The sequence below is a fragment of the Bombyx mandarina genome, chromosome A1 (genome assembly GCF_030267445.1).
Source record: "Bombyx mandarina strain Sakado chromosome A1, ASM3026744v2".
Taxonomy (NCBI): domain Eukaryota; kingdom Metazoa; phylum Arthropoda; class Insecta; order Lepidoptera; family Bombycidae; genus Bombyx; species Bombyx mandarina.
The window spans coordinates 3,635,778-3,651,700 of NC_143234.1; the positions used below are offsets into that span (position 1 = coordinate 3,635,778).

Sequence of the window (15,923 nt, forward strand, 5' to 3'; positions counted from 1 at the left end):
TAAATTAGATTTGGACCAGTAATTGCCTGACGTCACGCACTTCCTAATAACCTTAGTTTTGATCGTAGGAATGTTGATAGATACATTTGTTTATAATCTTAAATGTGTGCTATTTCAGTGCGTATATACATTGTCTCGTGATTTGGAAATGAAACTAAAAACAAATAAACCTAACCAACGATTTTAAAACCAACATTACACATCAAATTATTTAATAAAGAATCTATTTGGACAAACGGAATACAATCCTAGAACAGTGCTTGCCAATAACAAAAACTCTAGTCTTTTTCCCTATCTATGCTGATAGCATTGACGTGTAGGTGAGCTCACGGGCTCAAGCCGGGTGTGTTGCTAACGCTGGCCCTAGCAAGAGCATTGCTTCGCAGAATCTATCACCGGATCGGAAACGCGACCCACTGAGAAGATCCGGCGAGAAACTCAGTGGGCTAAAGCCTATTCAAGATGCAACGCTCTTTTACTAATTAACATCGAAATCCATTAACTTTCCGGAAACTTCTCTACGAACTACAAAATTCGTCTTGCTTACCAGTCTAATAAAAGGACACAAAATCCTTTCGGAGAAAAGCCCACACATATATGGAAGAGACGAAATATTTTAGAAAAATTTACCGTTTGGCGATGTTGTGTTGACATCAATTTCGGACAAAAATATGTTTTAATTTTCTTGTGATGAGTCCGTAGAGTCAATGGTACATAAAACGCAAGAGTACATTCATACGAAAAACTGCAGAGGCTACTATGGATGCATCCTGTTCCGCAGTGAAGACTGTATTACAAGCAGGCTTTAGCCAATAACACTGATAAAATATGTAGAAGCCATCTAACGTCTATCTCTAGTCAAACTATTCAAAATTTTATAACAATGATGAACAGAATTAAAACATCCAAATCAGTGTGCAAACTATGACCTTAGAGAAGGAAATAAGACTTGAGATTGTTTGATACGAATTTCCCAATAAACAATGACAAATTAAAAAATATATCTATAATAATATATAAACCTACAGTGGTTTTTACGGATGTTCCGTTATAACTACTGAACCATACATCCGATTGACTTGAAACTTGGTATCCATGTAGAAAATACATGTGCTTAATGAATAGGCTAATATTTATATAAGTGTTGGACTCCCTACACCAGTTGCGGGGGCGTTAATGATGAGAATCTTTGTGGGGGTGAGAAATAATAACGTTAATTTTAAATGCCCAGTGAAGCGGACGGATACAGCTAGCATTAATAAAATCAAAATCAAAATAAAAATCATTTTTATTTTATTTAACAGAAATGAAAGTACATTCTTGTTGAACGTCAAAAGAACTACCGCCAATTCACAAGAACTAGCCTCCGTGCTGAGAAGAATTGGCAAGAAACTCAGCGGGCATGTCTTTTTTTTTTAAATATGATTTTTTTAATTTTTAATATTAGATTTTTTTTAAATATTCAGCCAGCAACTCATTCCCACTTTGTGCAATCTTCTAGATAATCATTGACTTTATAGTAAGCTTTATTGCACAGATGTTCTTTAATAGTTTTCTCAAACCTATGTATATGTAGGTTCTGAACATCTTATTGGATTTTGTTGTACAGGCGCACAGACAAACACCCGAATATAAAAATACCTCAAAATTTCAAACGCTAGTTTACGAGTATCTCATCACTAATCTTCCACTTTCACAACTAACGAAAGGTCAAACATGTTTGTCTACGGCGTGTGCGTGTGTGCGCACGTATGCGTCTATAGAGCTTAGAATCTATCAACTTTCTATTCTATCATTGCTCATTTCGATGCGAAAAATCAATCGGCAAACTGCTTAAGGATTTTATACTATTGTAATTTGTAAATTGTTATTACCCAGCTACTTAATCTTAACGTGATACATTATTTAATAGCACTAACTAAAAAAAATAACAGGAGCTTTTAGTTCATATAATAAGATGAATAAATAAATTTAAAAGCCTTGTATTTCGTGCAAAATTACAACTAGTGAAGTTAAAACCTAATAATTATAGTATATCATGCGCGAACCCTTCCCGGGGTGAAGACCTCCTCCAAAGAAATCCATTTATCTCTATCTTGAGCTCTATCTTGAGCTGTTTGCCTCCAGTCAGTAACAGCTGTTTTATTGATATCAACCGCCTCTCTATTTTTATTTATATATTTTTTAATTCATATAGCTGTTAGTAATCAACTTTTTATTGTCTTTATTTTAATTATCTATTTTCTAAAATAAACAGATCTGTCACTGGAAATTCGTATTTAATTAAACCTCAATGTAAAACGAAGCTAGCTCCTGGATTACACGAGGCCAATGACCTCGCACATCCATCTATTTTAATTACATTACGTTGTGTTCAACAGTTTATTTAAATTATATATGTTATCACTAGGTATACATATTTTTAACTAAATACGTTTTGATTTCACATTACGTTGCCTAAAAAGTCATTACAACGACCATCAAATGTAATAATAGGTTCGTTATCATTGAATCTCGAAATTTTGTTCGTGCCGCAGTTTATCTCAACAATTTGAAGGTAGCAATTAGAAAAGATAATTTATTCAATCGAAAGTGAAAGTGGCAGATCTTTGTTTTCATTGTTTAGTGTAATTGTGTTTCTGTCGATAAAATAATATAAAAGTTTGTTTATATGTAAATTAAAAATATTTTGATGAAAAATAAATGTAGAGATTTTGTTTGAATGAAATTGGGAAATACAATTAGCTGCGCACAGTCAAGGGGCTTAAGAAAGTTCAATCTAGCAGTAGAGCTTCTAAAGCAATATACACTATAATATTTCAATATTCGACACTGAATCCGTCATATCAAAAGCAGGGATCTGTGACAAACTGTTTATACCCAACTAATACAATAACGAGGATCTTTGCACCAGCCGCAATGTAACTAAATTATAAATGAACCGCTGCGGGGTCAGTGCCCTTGTATGACGCAGACGCATATCAGCTGAATTCGCTTTGAAGTCCGGCTCAAAAAGCAAGAACCTACTTAAAATGAATAGTCATCATCATCATCATCAACAGCCCACCGTCGTCTACTGCTGGACACAGGCGTCTCTCAATCCATACCACTGAGCCCGGTCTACGGTTCTCCTCATCCACTTCTTGCCGGCCACCGTTCCGAGGTTATCGCACCACCTAGTCAGGTGGCGTCCCACGTTACGTCTTCCGCTGCGCGGTCTCCACTCCAGAACCGGTCTGCTCCAGCGATCATCAAAATCGTATTCGTGCTCAATTATATTTGATATTTTATAATCCATGGCATGGTGCAAAGAAAGAGTGTTACATGATTACTCTCGAAGAAGTAGAAATATTCAGATAGTCTCCAGATAGCCCAAAAATTCTCACAGGACCTGGTGAACTTTTACTGCGTGTCGAAGCACCATAGAAAAAAGCTGAATTCGCAACAATCTTAAATGCGTAACACAAATCCTAGTTAAAAAGAAACTAACCTACTCTATTTATCAAACAAAAAGAGGCCTCTCAACATCCGTCCTTCAACGTTTTATCGATATACCATCGATATCCGGCTAGTATCGATGTTGTATGCGCTTCACTAACGTCTAGTGACCCAGTGAGGTGCAGGTTTACGCAGATAAAGGTGTGGCCCCTCATAAAGCGTCTTTCTGCATGCATTTCGAATTAAAATTCAATTTGCATTTAAGTAATTTGCTGTTGGATTTTTGAGTTTTATGTGTTGATTATAAGAAATTATCCGTGCATCTATATATAGTTAACATACTTCCATATTTATGAAGAACGCTATATTTAGAATAAACAAATTTGAAGTGAATGTGAAAATAATTGTCTGAATCTTCGAATGGCACCGGATTGTCAAATTCATGCATCAGTCTGCTGAGTTTCTCGACGGGTCGCCATTCCGATCCGGTAGTAGATTCATTCGCGAAGCAGCTGCTCTTGAGTTGTTAGGTCTCCTTTGGAGGCGCTCGGGCAGCTCTTAGCTAATCCCACCCCTCCTGGCTGAGCCTTTGCTCGCCTAACTGTCCTGATGAAACTGGAAAGGCCTCCGGGCCACCAGTAATCCTTCAATCGTAAAAAAAGGAATAGTGATGAAATATAATTGATTATGATAACAAGAAACTCTTTCAGTATAACATTTGGAATATTAATATAAATATTCGCAAACCGCTACCACTGAGGCTAAACGTATATCGGATGGCTCACGTCCCAGATTATACTAGGCTGTGGTTGTGTGTAACTCAACCGCATGAGGATGCTGAATAAATTTCTGACAATAATTGCTCTAAGTGACATTTCACTGAACTGTGACAATGGATTTCGGAAATTCAGTTCTTTGACTGTGCGACATGATAATTATGTTTCGTCTTCAGATGCCACACCCAATGTAGACATCACGTCGTAAATACAATAAAAGCTCCTTATTCGCCAAGTATACGTTCGTAAATAATACAGGAACCGTGAATGTGGAAAAGCGCTTTTACCCAAGACATTCATTCGGTTGGATACCTAGACATATATTATATTATCAATGTGTATGTAGCGATGGACAGATTAGATCTACGAATGGTGAAATCTTTAGCCACAAATATAGGTAGGTTTTCGGTCGCATTTTTTTAATCCGCAATAGTGAAAACGTGAATGAAGGAAGCGCCAATAAGGAACTATTACTGTACTGTCATCGGAACGGTCACGGAGGCTTTAATTCAAATAACATTCAACAGACTATCATTTATGTTTCATGTATCACTGTGTTTGTTTGCTAATCTCATACATTAGCATGGACAGCTAGGCTTATGACCTTTGAATTATTGTTGTATTACGAATATAGCCTTTCGTGATATAATTATTGAATTCATAATTCTTCTTAATTCATTCATATCTTCATAATTATTCTACAAGCGGTAAGTTTTTCTTAGACTGGTTCGTTGAGATTTTGAATTTAACCTGAGAGATTTCAATGTATTTACTTTTTAAGTTTTCGAAGAAAGGATAGTATCTTCTGGGTCCGCTATTTATTTAGATTATACTTTTTTAAAACACAGTTTGTTAATTGAGTTATTAAATCACAATAACATGTCAGTTTCAAATTGCTCTTAGTTTTATTGTAAACTAGCTAACACGGCAGACTTCGTAGTGCCTCAATCGATAAATAAAAGACCTAAGCTTTTGTATAAAATAAACCTAAAACAAACAAAAGGTATGCGCCCGACGGGGGACACATCAAAGGAAAAACAAAATTGTTATTTTATTTAATTCCGAGCATTTTCATATTTGTTTACCTTTTAAACCTTCTCTGGACTTCCACAAATAATTCAAGACCAAAATTAGCCAAATCGGTCCAGCCGTTCTCGAGTTTTAGCGAGACTAATAACGAACAGCAATTCATTTTTATATATGTATAGAGATTATGAGCTTTAATATTTGCAATAATCCGATGACATACACAACTACTTAATTTTAATCGAACGTTTTAGTAAAATTAAGTATTTTCAATCCAGTTCATTCGTATTATTAGATACCAATGTCAATGTCAAATAGGTTATGCGTATTCATTTAAACACCTGCTCAGAGTCATTAAAACCTTTTGTTGTTCTTGCAAAAACATAAGCGTTAAATTTAAGATATGTTTTTGTTGATTTTTATTTCTAATTTAGGGATTCGTGGAGTATAAATGGCATGTTATGATACGACAGGTCGAGATACTTATCGACGCTTGAAAGCGACAATGCGTGAACTTTACAGTACTAACTGTAGGATTGAAATGATTTAAATAGATCTAGAAATATATTTTTTTTGCGCATCGAATATAGTTATTGCCTATCATTTATGTACAAAACAGTTATTGTCGCTTAATCACGTTTGCCTTTCAAGCGTCGTTATGCATTTCACTTCGAAGGCTGAGACCGCGTTTATCACAGTTTTTTTAAACCAATACCAAGCGAACCCATAGCAGTAGTCCACGGAGTTTCTCGTCGGATCTTTCCAGTGGCTCGCTATTTCGATACAATGCTCGATGTAGTTACCCTTGAACTAATAAACCTCCTCCAAATATATTCGAGAAGCTGTCCTTCCCTTGCTGGCTGTGATCTTTAGTTCACTAATACCAACGCTGAGTGAGAAGGTACATAGACCACGACAAAAAAAAACGGTTCTAAGCAGTCGAGGGAGTATGCAACCATTATAATTCAGACGGGTTGTTAGCTCATCTCTTGATCCACGCTAATTGTAAAATTTAATTCACAAAATCAATTAGCGCAACATCTCATAAACTAATCACTCTCAAATGAAGTCACGATTTATTTCGACATCTGAAATGGTTAAATTTTTCTTAGGCTACAACGTTTTGTAATTTAAAAAACATTTAAGTCTTAATAAAGTATGAACTGTTTAAAAATTGTTGTCTTCTTGTATTGCGTATAACATTGATTTGCAAATAAACGTAACTTGCCTAATCACGCGTAGATCACTTAACGAATAGTTATGATGAGGCAAAATATCAAATCGGACTTCTAAAAAAGACGGGGATTCTGATCAGCGAAAACCCCGATGAAAAAAATAGGCGGTACCCTAACGAATGTTGTAACTATGCTTGAGACCTTAGAACTTATATCTCAAAGTGGGTGGCGCATTTACAACATAGATGCTATGGGCTCCAGTAACCACTTAACACCACTTAACTTATTACTGGTGGTAGGACCTCTTGTGAGTCCGCACGGGTAGGTACCACCACCCCGCCTATTTCCGCCGTGAAGCAGTAATGCGTTTCGGTTTGAAGGGTGGGGTAGCCGTTGTAGCTATATTGAGACTTTAGAACTTATATTTCAAGGTGGGTGGCGCATTTACGTTGTAGATGTCTATGGGCTCCAGTAACCACTTAACACCAAGTGGGCTGAGAGCTCGTCCTCCCATCTAAGCAATAAAAAAAAAAAAAAAAAAAAAACCAGGTGGGTTGTGAACACGTCCAACCATCTAAGCAATAAAAATAAAATAAAAAATAATGTCTATTTTTCTGTATCTACCTATTCGCTGGTAGCCTAGCCGGACGGGTAGGTGAGCTCACGGTTCCAACCTAAGAGAATTTGCTAACGCCAGTCCTAGCAAGAGCAGCGCTACGCAGAATCTACTACTGAATCGGGATTGCGACCCATTTGGAGGATCCGGCAAGAAACTCAGTTGGCTATAAGTATATAGTTTTCTCTATTAGACCACCTTTCATTCAATTAACTCTAACAGTATAGTCTTTTGTTTTGGCGCGTTCTAGACGTAATTACATTACTTTTACGTCTTAATCTCGCGTTCATAATTAGCATTATATTATCAAATGTCTATAACCACGAAAACTATATTCGAAAGATTTAAAATAGCATCCTCCTCGTTGCCTCGACAATCATCAAGGCTGAGGGTCGTTGCCTCCCTTAATAACTTTCTCCTGGACTATCTTCCGCCCTGCATATCCTCGGCTGCGCGGATGGCATCGTGGACTGAGGTGTTGAGAGTAGATTATATCTAGTCCGACCAACGCCTTGAATTTCTCTATCCAGAAACTCTAGACTTCATCGGCATAAATAAATATAAAGTACTAACTGACCCGGCAGACTTCGTAGTGCCTCAACCGATAAATGAAAGACCTAAGCTTTTGTCTATACTAATATTATAAAGAGGAAAGATTTGTTTGTTTGTTTGTTTCGAATAGGCTCCGAAACTACTGGACCGATTTGAAAAATTCTTTTTCCATTATAAGCCGACATTGTCCCTGATGAACATAGGCTACTTTTTTTAAAAAAAAAAATTGTATTTTTTTGATTTCATGTGTGTTTTAATGTTTCCGAAGCGAAGCGAGGGCGGGTCGCTAGTATAAAATAAATTTAAAACAAACAAAAGGAATCCGTCCGACGGGGGACACATCAAAGGAAAAACAAAATTGTTATTTTTATTTAATTCCGAGTATTTTGATATTTGTCTACCTTTTAAGCCTTCTCTGGACTTCCACAATTAATTCAAGACCAAAATTAGCCAAATCGGTCCAGCAGTTCTCGAGTTTTAGCGAGACTAACAGCAATTCATTTTTATATATATAGATAAAGAGAATAAAAAGATACGATAAGGGATTATATCGTAAAAGAAACTTGTTTAATATTATCAAAATGTAATTAATATGTGAAATGTCGCTCTGAACGTAAAACGTCCGTCGCTCAACAAGTCTGTGACACAGTTTCTGCCCCATCGTCCCACTTACTGTTTATTGAGTACTCATAATTACGAGTACTAATCAAACGGTTACAACCGTTATTTATAACTAGTTACGGCATACACGTTTGGTTATACCATAATTATTATTTTTAATTATTTTCGGTATTTGAAGGTACAGTCAAATAAGTTACAGGCATTAACGGCCGTCTGGTGTAGTGATAAGGGACAGTATCTTCGGATTGGTATTTCCCAGAGTCTACTAGATAACCGGCGTCGTAGTAATAACAGATATCGAGATAATTACTTCAGTATCCCACGTAGGGCACTGGTACCTTTTTTATTGCTTAGATGGGTGGATGAGCTCACAGCCCACCTATTGTTAAGTGGTTACTGGAGCCCATAGACATCTACGACGTAAATGCGCTACCCACCTTGATATATCAGTTCTAAGATCTCAGTATAGTTACAACGGCTGCCCCGCCCTTCGAACCGAAACGCAGTACTGCTTCACGGCGGAAATCGGCGGGGTGGTGGTACCTACCCGCGCGGACTCTCAAGAGGTCCTACCACCAGTACCTACAAGGCAGTCAAAGGATTATCGAATGTTCTTTTGTTTTTCTTTTAAGCCTTCACAATTGTTCATTTGTTTATTTATAGCGATAAGGCTTAATTGAGAGCAATACAAATTTTACTTCAACTTTACGTAGATTGTATTAGAGTTATTCATAGACTTGACTCAGCGGTAGACAACGATTTTAGACTGTAGGTAAATTATTAGACGATGCTTTAAACTATCAGGCAAAAATAAACGAAAATTAAAACCGTTTTGGTTGGGAAATAGCTTAATAATTATTGTGGAAAACGTTTAAATTTCAACATAACGGCCGTCTGGTGTAGTGGTAAGTGACATGGTCACTACACAAGGGGGTCGCGGGTACGAATCCCGCCAAGGGGAGATATTTGTATGATAAATATAAATGTCTTTTCCAGGGTTATGGATGTATATTAAATATATGTATGTGTATAATAAAAATCTTACATTTATTTCCGTTATCTGGTACCTGTAACACAAGTTCTTTACGAACTTATCACGGGACCAGTTAACGTGGCGTGATTGTTAGTAAATATTTATTTATTTATTATTTATTTATTTATTATATAGGTGTGTATAATCAATTAATATCTTCTGTTCGAATACACACAAACATATTGCTAAGGTATTAATAGGGCTTTATGTGACACATAGACTAAATCTTAAAAAGCTTAATTGAAATATACCAATAGCTTTAGCTTTTTGAAACTCCAAACTTAGATATTATTATTATTAAAAATAAATGAAAACAACAATTAAGTTAAGTTAAAATGTTAATGATAATTTATAAGTGACACAGAAAATTACTATTTTCGTGTAGTTATATTTACCTATGTTATAAAGCTTATGAGAACGAAGCCTCCTAACCCATGAATCAGCTCGCTGAGTTTCTTGCCGGATCTTCTCAGCGGGTCGCGATTCCGATCCGATAGTAGATTCATTCGCGAAGCAGCTACTCTTGAGCTGTTAGGTCTCCTTCGGAGGCGCTCGGGTAGCTGTTAGCAAATCCCACCTCTCCTGGCTGAGCCTTTGCTCGCCCACGTGTCCTGGTGAAACTGGAAAGGCCTCCGGGCCACCAGTAATCTTTCAATCATAAAAAAAAAGAAAAAGAACGAAGCCTTAGAGAATGCAAAACGAGAGACTTGAGAAGCTGATAGCTTTTTTTATTCGAAGCTAAAAAAAAATTCAATTCAAACATCCTGAAATCTAATATACGAAACAAAACATTTACACAATAGGATGTAACTTATATAAGTATCGCAGGCTACGAACAACCGATCGTCTCTTTGTACTTAATAGGTTACCTAAGTTACGTCCTCTTCACCGTTGTGTAAGGTAAGTGTGAATTGACAAAATCTTCAGTGGTTCCGTATGTTGAGTAATGATATAAATGTCAGTGTAGTTTTCAGAATTAAACAACAACAAAAAAAACGTGATAATAATGTGGCGGCTTAGAATTGCGACATATAGTAAACGAAGACTATTAAACTTTTATATATGTACTAGCTGACCCGGCAGACTTCGTATTGCCTCAATCGATAAATAAAAGACCTAAGCTTTTGTATAAATTAAGCTTCAAACAAAAAAAGGAATCCATCCGACGGGGGACACATCAAGGAAAAACAAATTGTTATTTTTATTTAATTCCGAGCATTTTCATATGTATCTACCTTTTAAACATTCTCTGGACTTCCACAAATAATTCAAGACCAAAATTAGCCAAATCGGTCAAGCCGTTCTCGAGTTTTAGTTCGACTAACGAACAGTAATTCATTTTTATATACATATATAGATAAAACGTTTTCTATTTTGTACTAGAAATTGTAAGTTTGAAATAAACAATGGCGTTGCTCTGAAAACAAAGGTTTATTATTTTAGTAACGTAAAACGTTAGAGTAATTGTACAATTAATTAAACTGTAAACTTAAAATAGGTATCTCACCTAAAAACCCTCAATTCCTTTTTATAATAAATTTCCTATCTTATTTAATTTAATAACAATATTGTTTACTGGTGGTAGGACCTCTAGTGAGTCCGCACGGGTAGGTACTGCCACCTTGCCTATTTCTGCCGTGAAGCAGTAATGCGTTTCGGCTTGAAGGGTGGGGCAGTCGTTGTAACTAAACTGAGACCTTAGAACTTATATCTCAAAATGGGTGGCGCATTTACGTTGTAGATGTCTATGGGCTCCAGTAACCATTTAACACCAGGTGGGCTGTGAGCTCGTCCATCCATCTAAGCAATAAAAAACAAAAAACAAAAAAAAAAATGAGAAATATACTGGTGATACCAAATGATTCCGCATATTAGCTCAATTTCGAATATTTTTGGAAATTGTACTCTTCTAATGCGAAAAGACGATGAAGGAAGAACGTCATGTAATTACTGGTTTTATGGTGTCCTGTGAGCGCACACGGGTAGGGACTACCACCCTGCTTATTACCATTACACTATAAAACTGAGATTTACAATTCATTTCATGGTGACATTTACGTTTTGATGTCTATGGGCCTCGGTAACCCCTTAATTACAGGTGGGTCGTAAATTCGTTCCTGTCTAAGCAATAAAAAAAGAATTATCTATAGGCTCCGGTAGCGACTAAACATCAATCGGTATACGAGCATGTCTTTCTATACATGTAGATATATTGAGGGACGAAAGGTTCTTTGATTTAAGCGACATTTCGCTTATTAAGCGACATTTATCTTTATGATTAAAGGTGCGTTATATTTAGTATTAGCATCAACAGTTCGATGTTTTTAATTGGGCTTCCATTAAGCTTACCCCACCCGAACAGCTGAAGATGTTTTTTGTTATGATAATTTTTCGAAATTTTAAACTTTAAATGGTGTTGCTATAAAGTTACAAAAATGTCACTAAAGCCATGTAGATTTTCACCTTAGAATTATATTCGATTTGTCGTGTCTCAATAAAGCCGCCAAATTAACATACAGATCCCTAAAACATCAAATCGCCAATGATATTTAGAAGCCACTCACTGTGTTATGCAAGACCGAAGCAAGCTCAGGTCAAAATATATAAGTACGCGTTAAGTAACACGCGCGAGAATTACGTTCACATTTATTATTACGAATTGTAAAGGGATTTTTTGATAATTCATTACAGCGCACGTATATTTCGACATATGCACCTGAGACGTCATTCGTTGCGAATGATAAAAACAGCGGGACGGTATAAAACGAAAGGTAACCAAATATAAAGAAAAGCCTTTATTTGTAAAAACTATTTAGTTTTAAAAAACACATTTTTCTTAGATAGATTCGCAAACCTGTATGTCATTGAGAGAAAAAAAGAAGATTTCAATTTGACATAATTCAATAATACTGTTTAAAATAATAATTTAAAAAGGACATTAAGAGCGTTAAATGTTGTTTTCTTAGCGTTTTACAGAAAACGCAATTAAGTCTTTCATTTATTGTTCAAGAAGTAGAATAGAAGTTAGAATACTCCATATCATTATATTTATATTCAAAATTTTAAATATAAAATAACCTATTATAAATAAAAACACATTGTCTCTATCATCGGTTTCAAAAAGAGTCGCACTCCTAAGAAGAACCGGAGTAAGAAACTCTATACGTTCGTATTTTAAAAAAACTCTACCACCCGTCCTAAGGTCAATGACTTCGCTTGTGTGTACTCCAGTAACGCTTAACATCAAGTGGATGAGACGTCAGCGGTTATACTGTATGTGAATTTAATTTTTTTTCAATAAACTAACTAACATGAAAATCCTCAAAACCCAAAAAAAAACGGTAGGCAGCGACTTGGATCTGCCCCTGGCATTGTTGACGTCCATGAGCGACGGTAACCACTCACCATCAGGTGGGCCGTATTCTCGTCTGCCTATACGGCAATAAAAAAAAACCTCATAACATGTACATCCACAACACGAAAACGAGATTTTTGTTTAAAATAATTTAGATATTTTTACATATTCCACTATGAACACACAATATATGTAACCGAAATTTTACTGTTTATTTTTTATGTACAAAAAGTAACAAAAAATACATACAGGCATAGCAGAAATGTTTTATTCAGAAAAATTACTCTCCTTTTTGTATTGGCTTCTAATGTCATACAACACGGATTCGTACAACATGGGACCTTGTAGGCACGCATCTACCGTCTTTTTTTTCCGTAACTATGCTGATAGCCTTGAAAGGCTATTTCAGCGTAACCTTAACTAGTAGGTGAGCTCACGGGGCTCAAACCTGACGACGTTGCTAACACGAACCCTAGCAAGAGCCGTGCTTCGCAGAATTTACCATCGGATCGGAAACGCGACCCACTGAGAAGATCCGGCGAGAAACTCAGTCGGCTGTGTCTATGAGTTAATTCACTCGTCGAGCTCTTCGTCGCAAACGACGGGTTCAGCGAGAACGATGAACAGTATCTACCGTGTTACAGGAGGGTTAGCTGTATTTACTAACCAACTTCAACACAAGAGGGAATTCTTAATTAGACTGTTTTTTATGTATGTTCCCCAGAGCTGCTCTCGGAGAGAGAAGGAGAGAGATATTTTCATGTACTTTTCGTATGAAAGGAGAAAATTTTATCATGAGTTGTTTTTTAACTATCATTAATAATGCAAGTTCAATTAGTTTCAATGATATATACTCATTTTAGCTGTAGTCAGTTTTCTTTATGGCTTAAAATTTTGTATTTTATTTACAAATTATAAGTGACGGAATATTCCACCGGTAATAACAGCATTATAATTCGTAAATGTCACCTTCATCTACCAAGCTTGCGTTCAAGCGCTCATGTAACTTAAGGAGCGTATTACACAGAGCTTATATTAAGCTCGGTATCGCCAAGAGTTGATCAATAGTTGAGCCATTTTCATAATCTTCCGCATGTTTTTTTTTTTTTTTTTTTGTGCTTAGATAATTAAATATTGTTAAATGTCAGTATTCAGTTGATTTTTTTAGTTCTTTTAGTTTGAGTTTTTTTAAGTGTTTATCAAAGCACTAACAAAACTAAAGACTCGCCTGATGTTAAGTTGTCATCGACACCTGTAAATGTCATATTAGACATTAAAATTTTTATTATATTGTTCAATAGGTATACTCAAACATTGACTTAGTGCCATCAAAGGCAAGCGAGCATGGTCATCTGATGTTAAATGGTCATATTCGAGCAGCAAAGATGAAAGCAATTTAAATATAAAGTATTTTATGTTACGAAAGATTCTGAGAATAAGTATGGTTTTACCGTAACTTGGACAGAGTTATTGTCGTTTTAAAACTACACAGTGACAGTATAGCTGTCAATAAGCTACCCTGAGCATTCGTGAACACGAAGTGCATAAGGTATTTATTGATAGTTTCACAATATTAATCTAGATCTTATTTCATAACTATTATTCGAGTCACGACATTACCGGTTGTGTGTGAGATAATGTTTCACTCAAATCTTTATCTCTTTCGTTCATTTTAAATCTGCCATAAGCGAGAGAGGGATATCACAGTTTTCAAAAGAGATGTTTAACCTAAGCCAAAGTCATCGCGACAAAAACCTAATCTACTGTTGAAGCGTAATAATGAATCCACACGGGTAGGTACTACGGTCCTGCCTATTTCTGCAGCGAAGCAATAATGTCAAAACTCAGAGTAGCTGTTGTATAATACGATCATTACTCCAGCCACATATCTCTAGATGGCTTTACGTTATGATGTCTATGGACTCCGGTAGCCACTTAGAACCAAGTGAACCGTGAGCCCATTCGTCTGATTATGCACTAATAAATGATAATTTATATCGTAACTTAAGTTCTGGACTAGATTAGTTTTTTTTGTTAATATTTAGCAAAAAAATAAATGTAGAGTCGTTACATTAGCATACTCGTTGAAGTCTTTTGCATGGCATTCTGACGGATGAGAATTGCACGACTTTTTTAATCAGTATCATATGAGCATAGGAAAAATCAACTCGTATTAGTGAATATCTTGCTGTCTTAAACTATTTTTAGTATTTTTGAAATCCGGTCTATGTTAAATTCACTGACAAGAATGTCACAACTATAAAATCAATTGTAAAAATACAAACACATCACGAATCGTGACCTGAACTCAGAAACATTCGGCATTTGAACACAAAAAGCTCACCTTGACATGTCGTCAGAGTCGTGCACAAGAAAAGCGCAGCGAGCACGACAAAGCTCCGCTTCGGTGACATCCTGAAAGCTCCGCCCCCACTGTTACTTATTCTCGGTTGGAGCATATCCAAAAAATAACACCATGTATAATAAATTGTCGGTTAAAAGGATTTATTCGCACACCACAAACTACACTCGAATTTCGAATATTTTTAAAATTCGATCGTTCGCTTTCGATATTTGATTTTTCAGAATGTCATCGCGTACGCGTGCGGCCTTTAGCGTTTTTTTTTTTTTTATATATATTTGTGAATATTTTTTCCGTTAAATATCTCTAAAGTGAGGTCCGCTCTCTGTGAATGTCGGCGCTTGACTGAGAGCGTTCGGGCGCGCACCGCCGCAGAGTTTCTACACAGCCCGTTGCTTTTTGGGTCAGCTGTACAACACATTTGGCTTGTGTTTAAATATTAACTATCGTCGTTGTCAAACCAAAATCTGCTATGTGCACTTTATGAGTTTTTTTTTTTATTGCTTAGATGGATGGACGCACTCTCAGCCCACCTGGTGATAAGTAGTTACCGGTGCCCCCATAGACGTCTACAACTTAAATGCCGCCACTCACTTTGAGATATAAGTTCTAAGATCTCAGTATAGTTACAACGGCTGCCCCCCGTCAAACCAAACCGTATTACTGCTTCACGGCAGAAATAGGCAGGGCGGTGGTACCTACCCGTGCGGACTCGTAAGACTTCCTACCACTAGTAATCACGCAAATTATAATTTTACGGGTTTTGTTTTTTAATACACGATGTTTTTCCTTCACCGTGGAAGTCAATCGTGAACATTTCTTAAGTACGTATTTCATTGGAAAAATTGGTATCCGCTGGAGGGATTCGAACACCGGCAGTCGGATCGCTCGACGAGATCGCTCGAACGCTCCGGGCGTCTTATCCTTTAGGCCACGACGATTTCGAACATAAAACATAAAACAGTTTAT

The 15,923-nt window shown here is 36.3% G+C and overlaps 1 protein-coding gene across 4 annotated transcripts in view; it reads right to left on the bottom strand.

The window, feature by feature from the left end:
• Positions 1-15,315, bottom strand: part of LOC114239625 (uncharacterized) — a 119,287-nt gene extending 103,972 nt beyond the window's left edge. For 3 of the 4 annotated variants that reach the window (XM_089739836.1, XM_089739837.1, XM_089739835.1), the window contains exon 1: positions 14,937-15,315. In XM_089739836.1, the coding sequence (XP_089595962.1) occupies positions 14,937-15,051 (115 nt within the window). In that variant the 5' untranslated portion in view covers positions 15,052-15,315. The remainder of the gene's footprint in view (positions 1-14,936) is intronic. The other variant, XM_028169918.2, reaches the window with a different exon arrangement.
• Positions 15,316-15,923: the final 608 nt, after the last annotated feature.